The sequence below is a fragment of the Trachurus trachurus genome (assembly GCF_905171665.1).
Source record: "Trachurus trachurus genome assembly, chromosome: 14".
NCBI classification, from domain to species: Eukaryota; Metazoa; Chordata; class Actinopteri; order Carangiformes; family Carangidae; genus Trachurus; species Trachurus trachurus.
The window spans coordinates 11,787,480-11,805,028 of NC_139903.1; the positions used below are offsets into that span (position 1 = coordinate 11,787,480).

General features: G+C 41.2%; 1 protein-coding gene across 1 annotated transcript in view; it reads right to left on the reverse strand.

Moving 5' to 3' along the window:
• Window positions 1-6,983: 6,983 nt before the first annotated feature.
• The window catches only part of nlgn2b (neuroligin 2b), a gene marked incomplete at both ends in the record, with an annotated part of 30,857 nt that continues 20,291 nt past the window's right edge, over window positions 6,984-17,549 (reverse strand). Inside the window, 5 exons of the mRNA XM_083986308.1 lie at window positions 6,984-7,923; window positions 8,493-8,859; window positions 9,857-10,010; window positions 10,168-10,433; window positions 13,523-13,708. Of these exons, the coding sequence (XP_083842434.1) occupies window positions 6,984-7,923; window positions 8,493-8,859; window positions 9,857-10,010; window positions 10,168-10,433; window positions 13,523-13,708 (1,913 nt within the window). The remainder of the gene's footprint in view (window positions 7,924-8,492; window positions 8,860-9,856; window positions 10,011-10,167; window positions 10,434-13,522; window positions 13,709-17,549) is intronic.

A 17,549-nucleotide genomic window follows, 5' to 3' on the forward strand; every position in this document is an offset into this window, starting at 1 on the left:
CTTTTGTTTAATACAGACTGGTTGACTTAGGTTGGGGGCAGTCATTTTCTGATGCAGCAGGCTGACCTTTACTGTACATTATATTTGCACACTGCCATCTAGTGAGGGAAGAATGGCATTTGGTGTGATGACATCTTTGAGGGAAACCAACACTGTGCTATTGTCTGGAGAGGTAATTGAGTTGGGTGCAAAAGAAAAATGCTATGACATTACAATGTGTATCTGTCATCAAAACAATTGTGCATCTGAAGCACAATAAATCCGCTGAAGTTTAAACAAAGATGATGATTAATACAGTGCACATTGGCCATAAGAGTTATTAGACTGGGGGGACTAATGACTTCTTACTACAGCAATAATTCAAGCCAGTTGTTCTAAACCCAAAGCATGAACTCTGCATAATGGAGATTCATCAAGACTGTAGACATATTAAAACATGGATGCATAATAAACATAAAATGGTGTTAAAATGTTGTACAGTCTGGTTTCACCCCCTAATGCCTGTAACACAACTGCAGGCAGCGTTTGCTTATTGAGGTGATCAGTCTTCGCTGTTTTACTAAGCTAATTATTTGTGATATTTAAAATTGCAAAAGGAATAATCAATTGATCAAAGGGTACAATGTGACTTTGGAGAGGTAAGATGAAGTGTAATGTTTCCTGTTAGTGATAAGACAAGAATTAGCATACAGTTGTGATTAGAGTTTGGTATCTTCTTGGCAAATAATATATTCTGTTAATTTTTGATGTTCAGGTTTTGTGTGTCTTGAAATAATCCGTGGAGGATTTTGAAGTCTGCTTTGTATCGTGGCCCTTTTGTAGCAACCAGCCTTCTCTGTTTCATTTTTCTGACTGAGTACTTGGCTTTACATCCAGAATTTGCAGATATTTAATGGCATCCAATCCTCCCTCTATCTGTGCAATATTTCCTGTGCCACTGGCTGCCATCCAAAGCAGAACATTTCCACCCCCATGCTTAACAGTTGGCAAGGTGTTCATTTCATCAAACACTTCTCCTTTTTTCTGCAAGCAAACCACACCTTTGGGTGGGATTGGGGTTAAATTACAATGCTCAGGAACACATTATGGGGGAGGAGACATGTGTTTCCCTGTTGAGATGTATCTCCCGTAATCTTAACCTGAATTTAACCTCAGCCCTAATGCTAACCATTTCATTTAATCTGCCCATCATGGTTTTAAACAGACTCTGGCTTATCCATATGTTACTTTGAAGGCCTCAAGCCAAGACTGGGTTAGGTTTCCTATCAATGACTTGTCCATGACCCTGTTTGTGCAACAACACTGCAGTGCAGCCAAGCAATGACCCACCACTGCTGTATCAACTAAACTAAACCTTCCTGCAGCTCTTCTCCAGTCATATGGGGGTCTCTGCTTTGCCTCTATGTCTAGCAGTTATGCAGTCATATCTGACAAGTTTCTTGTTCTAGATTTTGTCTTGACTTCCACAGCTCCTTTAGCTGCCATTCCTAATGACACGTGGGACAGTGGAAAGTTCAAGCTGGAAGCATCTTTTTTTTTTTCTTTTTTTTTTTTTTAGCCTCCGCTGCTTTTTAGGCATCAATTAGATTCATTTTCAGATCCTGTCAGTTTCCAAGAGGAGCCCATGGCTGTTGAGTCACCACAAGGTCTGAAGACTCAAGAGAATTTGTCAAACAAATTAATAAAGAATTCAAAATCAGCAGATCAGCAGACATTTCCAAATGACAAGTCTTGACCGGCCTCATAAGACAAAACAAGTCAGTTATAAGGCCTAATGAGTTAATGCACTGCAGAACATTCAACAGGAAGAAGGGAGGCCAAACTCTCACATTTGTTAAAGATATGAAATAAAAAGTAACAGTAAAGGTTAGGGATGGGGCAGATACAATTTTTTACCTGGCTTTGCTGAACGCTGAATAACTGTATCACTGCCTCTATTAATATGAAAACAGCCAATAAATATTTCATCACAAAAAAAAAAAGTAACAGTGTTGTAACATTGAAAGGCCCATTTTCAATATCTTTTTGCTTCATGGGCCGTTCTTTCCTTCTTGTCAGCTCATATAATTAATGTAATGTCATTGCCTGGGAACTCTATCTGTGGCTAAAGTATTGAGCTGTTTCAACATCAGGGCTTAAATGAATGGATGGCTGTACATTACATATTCTTCCCCGCTGGGACCAGTGCATTGGCCAGCTCCAGTATTATTTGCTGTTACACTGATTTATTGTGTACAACAGCTGAATAAATACAGATCAGAGGACAGTCCCCCTAATAAGAGTGGTGCTGCCAAGTTATTTTAGGCTTTCAAATGAAAATCCTTTAAATAACTTAAAGCTCTTCCAGAATGAAAGGGGTGAAATACATTTTGAATACTACAATAGATGCTGGATAGCAATGACCTGAAAACAACAACAACAAACAAACCCACATATAAACCAATTTGGGATGTCCTAGCTATACCAGACACACAGAATTGTTAAATGCAAAATTCAATCTCAGCTCTATATTAGGCTATAGTCAGGGATCACGGTGTTGTTTTTAACCTTCTTACTGTAGGCTATATGTCTTGTTCTTGGTTTTAGCCCTTCTTTTCTACAAGACATGAGGTAAGCTGTCTGAACAGGGCTGCGACTTCAGGGAAACATAGACAGTGACTTGGAAAGAAAGTGAAAAAGTGACAAGACATTCGGACTCGAGCTAGCTGGAAAAATCTTCAGTAAAAGAAAGCCAATGATTAAAACAGAAACCTAACAACTGCTGAAGCCAATGTTGGCCATTTAGAGCTATAGCAAAATGCTACTTTACTGACAAGTAATCAATTTGCAGCTAGCCCACACCTTGTTCCCAGCGGCAGACAGTACACACGCTACCAAATTGAGGATATGTAAAATAAATAACTACACTGTTGAAATAAACCAATAACAAAGATCAGACTTTTAGCCAACAGGCAGCAAGATAACACGACTTTATGATAAATATCTTACTCTCCGACCCCCCAGGTGGACAGAATATTCATTACAACTTTTACATCAGATCTAACCATGTGACAAAATTGAAAAGCAGGAAATGAAAATAATTTGTTTAAGAATGTCTTTTAATGTTTTCCAGTTCATATACACAACATACAGTGTGTAATAGCCTCTATTTGAAATAGAAATATTAACTTTAATTCTTTCAACCCCTTCTGGTCATTTATGCTCTCTCACAGTATCTTGAGCTTCAAGCAGGTTACTGAATCAGACTAAATGAAACAGACAAACAGGTGCAAGCCTTCGCGTTACCATTCGTTGAATGTTGTAAAAAGAAGATATCTGGATTCCTGTAATGTTTTTTTGTTTTTTCCTCTGTCCCTAAAGTTAAGCCAACATCAGAACTGTAGTGTAAACATGTAAACTTGAGTGAGTGTGCTTCCATTATCTGTTGGCTGTCCACCTTTATTTCCAAAAGGAATCAAAAAATGTCTTTGTTATACTACTTTTGGAAGTGTGGGCAACTCAAACTCATATAATAGCTCAAATAGCTGGGTCAATGTTCCCATAAACTGAATATGCAGAAAAAGAATTACCAAACAAGGTAGCAAACCAACCACTGTCACTAGAGTCTGAAAGACCAAAAAGAGTAAAAAAGGGGTTCACCACCTTCCAGTTACAGATTAAACTGCATGACAATGGTCAAGAAGACGATGTGAGACACTGACAATTAAATCCAACATCATCACAATTTAAACTTCTAGATTTGTGGGTTGTTTGGAGCACATTTGAAACATCTGTCCTGTCTTTTGTTATTCTGCCTCATTTCTCGAATCATCCCGACTTCCCCTTCCGTCATCTGTTCTCTGCAGCTGTTCTTTAGCTTTTTAACCAATGAAAGGACGAATTGCACCCAAAAGCTTCCGTCATGATTGATGGGATAGTGCCAGATGTGTACGGTACGCTTTAGACAGCCACATACGCAGTAAAAACATTTTTTTTTAAATCACCACAATATCTAGGCTAACCTGAGCCGTAAGCATTCCTTTTCGTGTTTATGTTGACCTCAACCATGCTGTGTTTTTTTTTTTTATTATTATTATTCATGTATGATAACAGGATGTATTCATGTGCCCACAACCTATTGGAATTTGCCCCTTGAATATCTAGGAAATAAAGGAGAATCGAAAACATACACATGAGTGATAAAATCATGTAAGTCATCTAAACTTGCACCTGTTGTCACAAAGAAAAGATCCGGCCAATCACTCAAACCAAACAACAAACATAATATTTACAAATTCCAGTTTGTTCTCTTACACTTAAAAAATGTACAGTTAGTTTCATGTGTTGGTTTTTGTTCTTTTGTCCGCGCAGCTCGCTCCAGTCCAGTGTGAGGGATGGCAGTCTGGCTCCAGAGTGTCGTTATCCTAAGCAGACAGGATACAGGACATTACAAGGAGGGGGAATTAATCCAGCTTGCTTTTGTGGTATATGGTTTATGAGTAATGTCTGTCATTAAAGATTTTTTTTTTAAATCAGGTTTTTAGAACGTTTCCTCTGTGCATCGACAGATCGGACTGTAGCTGACGAGCTATTTCGTTGTCACCATTGAATCACGGTCGGCATTTGTCCAGTGTTGTCCTAATGTCACCAGGGTTTTTTTTTTTTTTCAGAATTGTCCAGAGTGTGACCCGTCTCTGTGTTCAATTGTGCGAAAGATGTGAAACGCGCATACAAGGCTTTCTCACCTTTTGACCATCATAAATATATCTCATCCTTTCTCCCGCCTTGCAGAGGAGAGAATCATAAAACAACAAAAGAGCAGACGAAAAGATAACTGTCAGGCAGTCTTCAAACACTTGAAGCATGTGGTTTATGTCAGTCACAGACAAAAACCTTATTTAGACTATTCATGTAAAGTTTCTTTTTTTGTAACTTAAAAAAGTGCTATCTTCAGGTGAGATTGAGAGACAGTGACTGTGCAAACTTGACAGAGAAACAGAGCAAAAAAAACAAACAAACAAAAAAACGGGGAGGGAAAGATAAAAGGCTTTCATCAGTCTTTCTGGTAGATTTGCAGCACAGCCTCAGTGTTAGGAAATGAAAAAAATAAAGAGGAAATATTTACTCTTTTTGTTATAATCATAGTTTTACACAATATTCATCTCTTAATACTTTAATACCTTTTGAAGTGCCACAAAGTGCAGTTGATATTAAAATAGAAAATGAAAAATGATTTTCCCAAAAAAAGAAAGAGGAAAAAAAATCAATGAAGAACAAGGCAAATCATTAAAATGACAAACAAACTTCTTTGTCCACACTTTAGGAGAAAAAAAATCATGCAAATATTCCCAGACAGCAAAGTAGTTAATAAAACTTTATATTCTTCTTTTTTAAACGAGGATATATTGATTTGATCTGATTTCCCTTTAAAAAAGAGACCAGCCACAGTGCAACATTGAGTGTAATTAAAAAAAAAACAAAGAAAAAAAAAACAGGTGTGTGGATCAAAAAGAAAGATGAAGGGGGTTGGCACTTTTTATGATGGTAATTCCTTTTTGTAAGATACAGTCAGGATGGACCTCTCCAGGCGGTCCACTGGACGCCAGTGAAAGAGGAATTTTATCACAGTACTTGGCACCAAGAATGCTGGTAAAAACGAGATATCAGAATATCTTTTTTTTTCATTCATATCCTTACAATTTATTAATAATACATCATTTACATTTGTGTTTTTGTATAAAAGACTCCAAAAGGAAAAAAGAGTCTAGAAGTGATTGTGAGAAAGAGGAGAGAAGTGGAGATGGAAATGGATTATGTCAATGGTTTAATAAAAACAGCTACAAGGGAGGATGCAGAGAGAGATAGAGAAGAGGGAGAGAGAGAGAGGGTGAGGCAGCGAAAAGAGAGAAGCAGTTAAATGAGCTGAGATGGGGATACAGACAGAGACATAATGAGTGAGAAACAAATAAAGTAATGGACATGATTAGAGCCTGTGTGGCGGAGATGCAGCGAGATCTAATGGGCAGCCTGGATTCCAGGTTGCGTCCCACGGACTGAGTATGATTCAGTTATTTCCTGTTACCGCCCATCAGTTGAAGCCCCAATCTGGAAAGTCTTTCAAAAGCATCTGTTCTGAGTAGACTTTTTTTTGTTTAAAAAAAAAGCTGAACTTTTGATGACATCTGGGTTGCATTGTAACTGAAACAGGTATGTTACTTTTGTAATTAGAAGAAAATTAAGTTTGGAAAAAATGATGAAAAAACTCATGCTGAGATGTCAAATAGTGTTCATCCTTGTACTCCCAGCCCTGTCAATACATCTCACACTAAATAAAATTCCCCAAAATCCGAGCGCAAGAGACAGCTGTTGGGACATAGTGTTCAACACAGTGTGCCAAACTTCACTTCCAGATTGGGCCTTTAAAGCTGCAATTTGTAAGTTTCAAGAAATCACCGCTTTATGACAGACAGCTTGTTGGAGCATATGTTGCCTCAGACAAAGCTGCTCGCTACTGTAATATCTTTTCACTAAATGAATGAAAATGAATATTTGTATTCTATGTTAAACTTAGTTTTACACTGACACAACAACACATGCGCAAAACAACCAAGCTACACATAAGATGCCTGACTGATTGTGATTAACTCGATACCTCTGTGGGAGAGAGCTACAAGCTTAAAGCTGCATTTTTTTTGGAGGCTCACCTAAGCACCAGATATTGAGAGAGCTTTAACGGGGCAAAAGAGTATGTAGCTATAATGTGGCAGGCTTTTGGCAAAGAAGCTTTTTTTTTTTTAATCAACTCCTTTATTTATGTTTACATTTTAGAGGTATTTCACTGCTTGAAATCTTACAAACTGCAGCTTTACTTGAGGGCTTTAATGAGAAAAGACAAAGATATAGTAAAGAAGAGTAGAGGGAGGTGAGAGTGAAGTTTGTATGGAGCAGTTTGTGTGGTGTGTCTCTGTGAGCCCAGAGTGGGGTAGCAGAGGTTGTGCCTGGTCCTATACACGGGTGGTGGAGTGTTGGTGTGGCAGGGCATTGTTGCTGTGGCTGGGGACGGGTGTGGTGGAGGGGGCCGGGACGGGGGGATAGGTGTTGAAGGGGTGGAGGGGCTGCATGCTGCTGATGGTGCTGGGGATCATGGTGATGGTGTTGGCCGTCATCAGTGGCACATCCTCCGGTGCTCGCCGCAGGGCCAGCGTGTAGTCGGGTGGGCACACGGGAGGCCGCAGGGGCTCCAGGTCGCCGTGGACGCCGCGGGACGGGAGGGGCGTGCCGTGCTCCAGCTCCACTCTCTGCTGCTTCATCTGCAGCGACATGAGCTCCTCCTCCTGGCTCAGCGCCAGGTCGTTGTGCGGCGGGGCCCCTACCACTCCCATGCCTACGCCCATGCCCATGCCCATCGTCGTGCCTCGTTGCGGGGAGAGTCGGCGGTGGCGTCTCTGCATGAGTTCGTGGCGCTTATCCCGTTTGTAGTACAGCGCGGCAAAGGCCAGCACATTCAGGAAAAGAAGCGAGGCGCCCACAGCTACCGTCACGCTCAGCTCGGTGGAGTAGTCCCTGGTCTCGTCGGGGAAGGGGGAGTAGCGGGGCCTCTCTGAACCGTCAGGCTCGGGATCAGGAGGATAGGTGGAGATTACAGGGTGTCGTGTGGAGCGGGTACCAGGGTTCATGGAGCCCTTCCAGCGGTTGGTGCCTCCAGGTGGCATTCGGGTTGTGAAGGAGCTAATGATATCCTCGTGGAGGCTGTGGAGATGTGGCACCAGCTCTAGCCAGAAGGCCACCTTGTTAGCGCGATAGTTGTCTCTGACGCGAGGCTTCAGGCCGATGTGCAAGTACTGCTTGTCTTTGGAGCTGAACTTGGTCCAGATGACCTCCTCGAAGCGGTTGGGCTTGGTGTGGATGAAGGTGGTGTCCTGAGGAACTGGTAGGTTAGGATCCCTGGAAAAGAGAAACAGGAAAACAAAAATTATTTCCTCCGATGCTGAATCATGGCTAATTCACTAACTGATTATAGGGGAGTTCACAATGTGAGGCGAGCAGCTGAGCAGAAATCAGATATGGAGAGACAGGTGTCAAATTCACAACATACATGAAATCTGTTATATTTAATGTGTTATACATGAGCCACTGCATATACAGTATGCTATAAAGAAGAACTATGCAGGATTTTTAGCTTAACTATGCTACAGGTTTACCTTTTATTAAACAGCTTTGGAGTAATTGTGATGGTTTAATAAATTACATGTAACTCTCTTTGCCTTCCACCTAGCGTCTCTTGGCTGAAAAACAAACCATCTTATATGATATATAACATTATCTACTGCTCTATTTATGATTTCTCTCTAGCTTCGTTGTAAACAAATGCACATGGCCAGGAGGAGGGTTAGCAAAACAGCGGAAAAGCAACTGGACTTGCATAGTTTCCCTTTAATATACCACACTTGATATTTTAATTAGATAAACTCACTCATCAAAAAGTTACCTACTAAATTAGGTATTTTACTGACCCAGTCTTTGCGAAGTTGGTCCAGTAAGTCATGACGACAGCACTGAGCATCACATCGTTCTTGGAGAAGTTACAGGGAAAGAGGTCAGTGGCTCCCACCATGGGAATCCCAAACACATAGGGTATCTCATCTCCGTGGGCTGCGTCTGCCCAGTCTGGCCTCGCCTCAGTCTGACAGTGGTGGTGGAAGGTATAGAAGTAGACGGGTGACTGGAACTCAGCGTGCAGCTTGGCAGTGGCGACGGCCGGAGCCACCCACTGATGGTCCGTAAACAAAGCCAGGAGCGTCTTCCTACGCATGTCACTGTTATCCCTGTCAGCCCAGTCTGTGTACATGAACTTTATGGTCTCCCTCAGGATATCTTTACCTAAGAAGAAACAAAAAAAGGACTGTGAGTATGTACTGTGCGTAGTGATAGTGTGTGGTTGTCTGCAACATTATCTTTATAGTGGATGTTTTTCTACTTCCTGTCTATGTACTGCCTGTGAGTGGCACTGCACCAATAACATCGGACCTGACTCACTGCACTGAAGCATCATAAACATATTTTACAGGGAACTCAGTAAACTATATTGGAAAATCTATGTTACCCTAGTGTGTGGTTTCATCACAGCAAATAAATAATCGAAGAGGAAGTCTAATCAATCCATTTTTTTTTTTCTACTTATCTGTTCACAGAGGTGAAACAATGTCAAAGCATGAATCACAGGGGACGGCTCCTGCACCACCAGGCTAGTGTAGCCTAACTGTTAGCATGTCCACTTACAGCTACACCACACAATTGTCCCTGAAATATAAAACCAGTCCAAACAGAAAATGCATGCGACTAATCATCATGTCTCCTTATTCATTCACCTCTATTTATTTTTGACAAAGCGGGATAACCTTATAACTGTCAAAAAATGGAAAAATGTTTAGAACACTTTTGGTCTGTTACCTCGTTCAAAAGTATGGTACGTGACCTTTGTCATCATTCATGCAAAGGAAACTTTTAATTAATCAGATTTTCAAAGATTTTCTGTAGCACAGCTCCATTATCAACGTATTTTCTTTCAGATTCTTGAATTCTTTTGTTCAGATTGTTTGGCTGAAAAACATCAGATTGTGAAGAGAAAACAAAGACGAAAAAATCCTACAGAAATGTCCTTTGCAAGACAACCGTACGGTGGGCTTCGCTACCCCTGACCCTCGCCTCACAGGTCACAGCGGCCTGACAAGACTCTTCCATCACAAGCCAGACTTAGATTGCCCTGCCTTTGTTGGAGTTTGAGCATCATTTTAATGAGTTCTCAGTGGCAGAGGCCAACAACAAGTGGAACATGTCAGATTTCAGCTTTGAATTTGAAGGTGAAATCATATCTGACCGTCAGGGTATCCATACAGATTGTCCACAAAGTTGGATATGGTGTAGTCGAACGAAGCTGCTGATATGCCGTCTTCTCCTTCACTGTCATCCACAAACTTCAGGCCCTCCCCTTGGTTGACTCCCAGCAGTATGTCGTAGTTGAGGAACTCGCCCTGGTGTCACGAAAAGCACACACAAACACAACATGAGGAACCAGAGTACTGTAGTGATTACCTCTAATTTGTAGCAGTTGGCAGGGAAAGCGAGGAAATCATTAACGGACAAAATGCAGTTATTCACTGGATGGTGTCCAGAGAAACCGGCTTTGACCTGCTGCATGAGGATCTCAGGGTCGTCAGGCACCACGTCCCCGTCCACCACCGGTCCGAAGGCGATGTGATAGCGTGCAGGCTGGATGTCTTGGTCCACCAGCTCCCGGAAACTCTTCCTCCGCAGGCAGTCCACCAACTCAGCCATGTCCCCCAGAGTGCAGCCGACCTTCTTGGCCAGGATCTTGGTGTACATGAGCGGTCGGTAGTTGACTGACCAGCTGGAGATGGCTGAGCCGCTCTGAGCGATGGCCCTCTGGAACAGGCCTACGCACAGCAGAACCATACACAGCAGATATAGCTTCAACAGAAAACATACAGTCACTTGTTTTTCTCTGAGTTAAGCTCTGCTTTCTTCCCTCTGACACACTTTTGCTAGCAGCTGATGGGGCCTTCAAGGCTTTACAATGTGAGTGCTTTCAATAATGCATATGTTGGAGGAGGAGCAATTGTAGAGTATTACATACGAGGCAAGATGAAGCAGATATCCTGCCGCTTTTTGGAGCTGGGGAAAATCTTTATGAACATTAAGGGGAGGAAAATGAAGTGTTGCCATTACATACGACGAGAGGCAGCAGCAAGAAAAATGGTGACAACTCTTCACAGAGCGGTGGGCTTGATGGCCACACTGGATAAAGCGAGAAAGACAGAAAGAGCGACAGAGAGAAAGAAAACTGCTCGCACTGTTGCACCGCTGCACTGTTATGTAAAGTGGCTTGCTGTCCCTCTGTTTTATCTGCAGATTCTGTCATTAATAATTAAGCCCCCCCATATTCTGCATGTGCCCCACCCCCGCTCCTCTCCCTGTGAAATCAATTAAGAAGCCTCTCAGCTGCAGCTCCAGCTCTACTGCTCATCTCATCTCTCCTCTGCGCTCACACACACACACACACACACACACACACACACACACACACACACACACACACACACACACACACACACACACACACACACACACACACACACACACACACACACACACACACACACACACACACACACGCGCACACAAACACACACACACACACACACACACACACACACACACACACACACACACACACGCGCACACAAACACACACACACGCGCACACAAACACACACACACACACGAGCAGTACCTTTAAAAAAAACTCTTCACCCTCTAACTTTTTCTGCGCTTTGCGGTGTTACAGCCTGCCTTCAAAATGGAGCAGAGGAGGATTTTTTTTGTGCCACAAATCTATGCATAATAACCCATCATGATAATGTGGATGTTCAGTTTTTGGCTTTTGATAGCGCGTCAGCTGTTAATGTGAGAGAAAACGTGACATAATCGTCACCGAAGTAACCCTAAAAATAACCAAAAATGTGAGCCAACCAATTTCTTGTAAAGGAACTAAGGAAGTTTTTTAATGTCATACTATATAAAGTCTGTGAGGTTGATGGCTAAATGCCACACAGCGGGTGCAGCACAGGAGCCACAGTGCCATTTTGGAAGCTCACGTAATGTATTTGAATATAAGTGTGATAGCTTATCTAATAGTATTGTTTCATCCATGAGCCTATTCTTCTGTGTGATTAGCTGATGAAAGAAAACCCGGCGTATAATTTGGGTTTGTAGGTGTGAGTATTTGACTTTGTCTCTGGACAGTGTGCAATACGGCCAACATTAGCTGGCAACTCGCCAACAACTGACAACTTGGTCAATACTCCACAATTATTGAACTGCTTTTCCATGTCCTCCTGAATATCTGTCTTCCCTTGCTTGCACACACTCACTGTGGAGAGAAACTGCTTCAAACAGTACAGATAAAAGATGTGATTTCATCTGTCCAAGGTCAGTTTGTCAGTGTGAAGGTTAAACACTTTAGTAATAATATAATCTGAGTTCTTGGTAAAGTATAAAGTGCTATTCACCTTCTGAACTCTACCAACCAAGATCACATCAGAGGATTACAGATCAAGCATCTGGTGGGTATTTTAGAGATCTGTCATTCAAAAACAAACAAAAAAAGTAAATGCTGTCCTTAATAAGAGGCATAGGCTGCTGTTCTGATTCCCAAAGTGATGCCGTAGATGCCACACCAATGATACTGCGAGATTTTCATTTAATATACTTTAAAATAACATTTGCATTAAATATGTATCACATTATGCTTTCCAAAGTATGAAAATTGAGGAATAATATCCAAATCAAAAACAAAAAAAAAACAACAAAAATTGTTAGATGCACTGATATGACACAGCTGCGTCACATCTCAAAGTTGCTAGCTGCCATAGTAACTGCCATAGTTTTCCAGATATAGTAGAAACCAAAATATGTTAAAACTCACACTCTACTGTTGGCTCAGTGGTTAACTGGGGAAACTAGTGGTCTCACACCTGAAGGCTTTCTCTGTGGTTAAAAACTGTCAGTTGCAGAAATGGTGAGAAAATTGTAAGAAAAAAAGAAAGAATGTAATGTAAGTATTTTAACCAACTAGCATTTAATGAATTCCTTATTTAGTTGGAGTTCAATATTTATCTGCAATTTACACAGCAGCAACACCTAAACCTGTTAGCTTCTTTATTTAGAGTGATTTCTGACTGTTGTTTCAGTTGTGAACTAATGATTATAAGGGAGGAAGGTGCAGTGAAAAAAAAAAACTTATGTTTGTGAACCATTCTCGGTACACTGCTTAGTTTTTTTTGTAGTGTTTTCAACAAAAGCAACTAATTTTACAGCAGTGGCGCCTGCTGGTGACATTAGTTAAACATCAGACATGTGCACTGAAGACTGTAATTTAGCTTTTAGCCCAAATTGCAAGATCACTGAGTAAAAGAGCGGCTATTAACTGTCCGTCAATTAAAGGGACGGAATGATTTCAAAATACGACCTCAGTCCTCACTGAGACACATGTTGTTAATGTCTTAGAGTCGCCGCAGACTCCCAGTGTTTTCCTGAGGCCTTGTCGAGAGAGGCTTAGTTTTATTGCAGAAGGACAATTTTCAGTGATCGTTGTCCCATGTGGGATGACGTTATTTGGGATTATTACAGAGCTTCTATCCCAAGGTGAGTAATAGTTTCATGGCAAATAACCTACTGTTCCCCCCCCATCTGTCCTCTCGATCACTGCACAGGTTGACAATCTGGTTTCCTTTCAGATTACAGAGACAAAAACCTATAGTGCTGCATTTAGTTAATAACTCATTTCTGAGTATTGAATCCAATCCTTTAATATCACCATATATCTCTTCTGATTTTGGATGCTGATTTTAGAAATTAATAACATGCTCTGTGTGGAAATACACCCAGGACCGTCCTGAAATGTTAATCCCTTTTGAGCAGGGTATACTATACTAAAGTGACAATGACAGTGACAGAACCTCACCCTCAGAGTGGTGGGAGAGGATGAGAAGGTTCACACAGGCGGCACCGGCTCCGGAGCCAAAGATGGTGATTCTCTCTGGGTCTCCTCCAAAGTGGCCAATGTTTTCATTGAGCCAGCGCAGGGCTTGGATCTGGTCCAACAAGCCATAGTTCCCTTTAGCAGACTGGTCCCCTGTGCTCAGAAACCCTGCAGGGTAAATTAGAACAAACAGAGAGAGGAAAAGAGAGAGAAAATACAGATTCATGTGTGAGTGCAGGAGCGGGGCAGAAATTCAAGAGCACGGGGACAACAATTGTGTGCATTTATCGCCTCTTTAAAAGTATCCCACATAAACAGAAGATGGCAACCTGTCATTGTCAGGAACTTCTCAGCCTCCAACACTTTGCAAGTCTGAAGAGATTTTACACAGATCACTTGCCAAATTACTCATTTTTAATACCCACGCTAGAAATACAACACAGTTAAGAGAACTTGTCAGTGGAGAGAGGAGGAGAGCAACAGAAGGCATGTTTCACCTACTTCCAGGACACACATTTACACAGTAGGTGCACACCCACAACAAGATATAATAAACTGAACAAAATGTCACACAAACACACGTGCAAAACACATAAAGAATGCTTTGTTCTTCATAAATAAATTACACATGTTTCAAACATGATATTTCAACCTGTACCACACACAGCTTGGCTGTTTGGACTCAAATTCCCAGGGAAAGATCTAAAATTATTGTTTTAGTAAACTCACACATGCACAGATGACTGGCTGTAGGGTGTGTGTGTGTGTGTGTGTGTGTGTGTGTGTGTGTGTGTGTGTGTGTGTGTGTGTGTGTGTGTGTGTGTGTGAGAGATGAAGAACGTGTCTCCTTGTGTCATCCTCTCGGCACCAGCAGAATTTCTCAGCACTACCAGAGGCACACAAAGACAGACTTTGACTATAGCGTAAATGTAACTAATAGACTTCAGATAGATGTCTAAATTTATCCATTGCACAGAGTTTTTCTTCACCGTATTAACTGGCACTAATTTGCTGTGAATTCTGGGAAAAAGAAGGAGTCAGTCTAGTCAGGATAGTTTTCTTGGACATGTCATTCAGTGCTTTAGGCCTCCTACAGGTTAGAGCACTAAACTCATCCATTTCTCATTATTTGCTGCACAACGCTGTTAGGAAGCCACAAATTATGGGAAATGTTTTCTATTTTTGTCATTTATTGCCACTGATTCTCACCATGGAAACTGTGCTCTTAGTTCAGAGTAAGTATGAGGGTCGGGTGGCAAATTTTAGGGGAGTTTAGATAATCAGTATTTATTTTTGTGAAACTGTACAGTAATTGGATCGATCTGAGAGTGAAATTAAAACCAGATATACTATAGACACACTACACCACAGATGACTCTGTGTTGCAGTGTGTTCAGCTTTTTGACCGTAAACAGCTCCCCGAAGCTGATAACTGTGGTCAAACTGACAAGCCAAAACAATGAGCTGAGAAACACTTTGAAAACTGACTGGATGTGCAAAGTTGGGTAAAAACTCTCAGTGGATTTAGCACTGCATGTGAACTCTTACATAAAAGTCGCCAAAAAAACAGGAAAAAAAGAAGCTGTCATGTGATCCATTTGCAGTATAAAAATATAGACTACTGCAGCTTGAAGGAAGATGGAGCTGTCTAGTTATCTCCAACCATAATGTGTGCCTTCAGTGGACAAGATGGCTGGAGAATATTTTCATCTTTTCTTGTGCAGATTTAGCAGCTGGTACACAATGCTCATGTCACGCCAGCTAACCCATCCACTGACTTGTAAGATAGCTGCTGTATGTGGTGAGACAGCTCATGTGTAGTTTGAACTGAATAGTTTCGTATTCAGTAATAATTCAAAACCTGGACTGCAGACATTACCATACACATACTGTACAGCTTGACACAATGCAACCATGCTACATGTCACCCACATGAGCTGAGATGTTGAATAGTAAATGTTTACTTTTGCAGGGATATGTAGTAAAATTGCAAATACACAAAGAATCCAGCTACATGGCATGAGCACACGTGTCAGCTTTTGGTGAATGAATCATTCAGTTTGTTTCCTTGCGTGGAAATTGAAAAAGACACTTTTAAAGTGACTGAATCCAGCAGTGTATTCTAAAGGACAGTCATAAAGTACAGTATAGGGGATGCACAGAGACAGATGGTAGCAGACAGCGTGTTACAAAGAGTGCTGAACAGCAAATTAAGTTTTATTGTTAATGATGATAATGTGACGGTGGTGATGATGATGGTAGCAGCAGTGGTGATGATGACAACCTGCCAAATTGACCTTTCTACAACCATCAGGGTGACACACACACATGTCTTGTGCTGCACTCTTCACTGCGCTGCAACTACAGTTAACAGCCTGCAGTCTTTTTGGTGAGGTGACCTAACTCAATCATGATTCATATGACAGCGTGTCAAAATGCTATTATTATATTATATTATATTATATTATATTATATTATATTATATTATATTATATTATATTACATTATATTATATTATATTATATTATATTATATTATATTATATTATATTATATTATATCATATTATATTAGACAAGTTTGACAACTATGAATGTCAGCTATATATTTTGGTATTTACTTTAGGTCCAGTAAGGCACCAGGTGTGCATATACTGTGTAATTGTATTATCCTTGGATCATCCCAGCATTGACCAGCTTTTAGCCTGATGTGACTCTGACCTGGTAATGTATCAGTGCTGACCTGTGCCATAGGCAAACCATAGGCATGTGGAAGTGTCTGCTTCGTGGCTGCCCAGCCGAGTACTGAGCTGCCTGCCACAGTTGCCTGGCAACTGTCCAGAGCTTCAGGCAAAATGATATGGACAGACACTCACAAAAGCACTTCCATACACACATTCAAGCACTTCCATATTCAAGTACACAAACAGCTGCATGCATGCACACATAAAAGCACACACACAGACACACACAAAAATATCAAAGTCACTGAACGCATGCGCAGATGAGTACGTGAACTAGCATGCTAACTCGAGCTAGCACCTCCTGTACCGGCTTTGCAAGGGCAACATGAGAGATGAAATTTATCTTCCACTATTGAAGATAAGTCAAACAACTTCCCTCTTCTTGTCTCTTTCTCTTTCACTAAGTTTTCTTTCTGATACCCCCCCCCCCCCCCCCCATCTGCTGAGTTGGGCTTCCTACTGACTTTAGCGCTGAGAGCAGCAGTTTATGAGGCTGAACTCATGCATATTCAACACTTGCTTTAGGTAACGGCCAAGGAACTGTGAGGAGAGTCATCAACCTCTGAGTAAAGATACAAGCTGAAGATAGGGAAAGGAATGGCTGGAATACATCAGAGGAGTAGTGAGCAACAGATGGAGGGAAATTTAAAATGATATTTACAATATATTGTATTAGCTAATCAAAAGAGAAAAAAATGAAACTAACTGCAATCTCCAATGCCTTAACTACAGAAAATCTCTCAGAAACAGAAATCATGAAAGCTTTATATTGCCATTGAATGAAAAAAAAAGCAGGGAGAGCACTTAGTCTTTCTCTATTATACACTGATGAGATGAGTTACGGTAAGAGCCATTATCCCTTATTGATATGGTACTCCATCTACAACAGGGACTTGTATTAGTATAGAGATGTGTCAGAAGGATTTTCATTTAATAAGAGATGCATTATATGAAAAGGGGCAACAGCACAACACCAAATGGACGTTTTCAGTATTCTGAACAGGGCATTTAGCGTACTATAATGAACCACTTTATTCACTACATCCTCTGTTGTCGACCAAGTCTGCAAGAGAGTGCACTATTCACAGATTCACAGCCCAGAACTGAAGTGTGGTCAGTCATCTGACTGTTTGACTACTGAGACGGGAACATGCATCTGCAGAGTAATTTTGTAGGACTGAACAGAATGACTGCAGTGGGTCACTGAACATGTTTCTGTGAACAGAGAAGAAAGAACTGAGGGAGGGGGGTGGATGGGTGGGGGGAT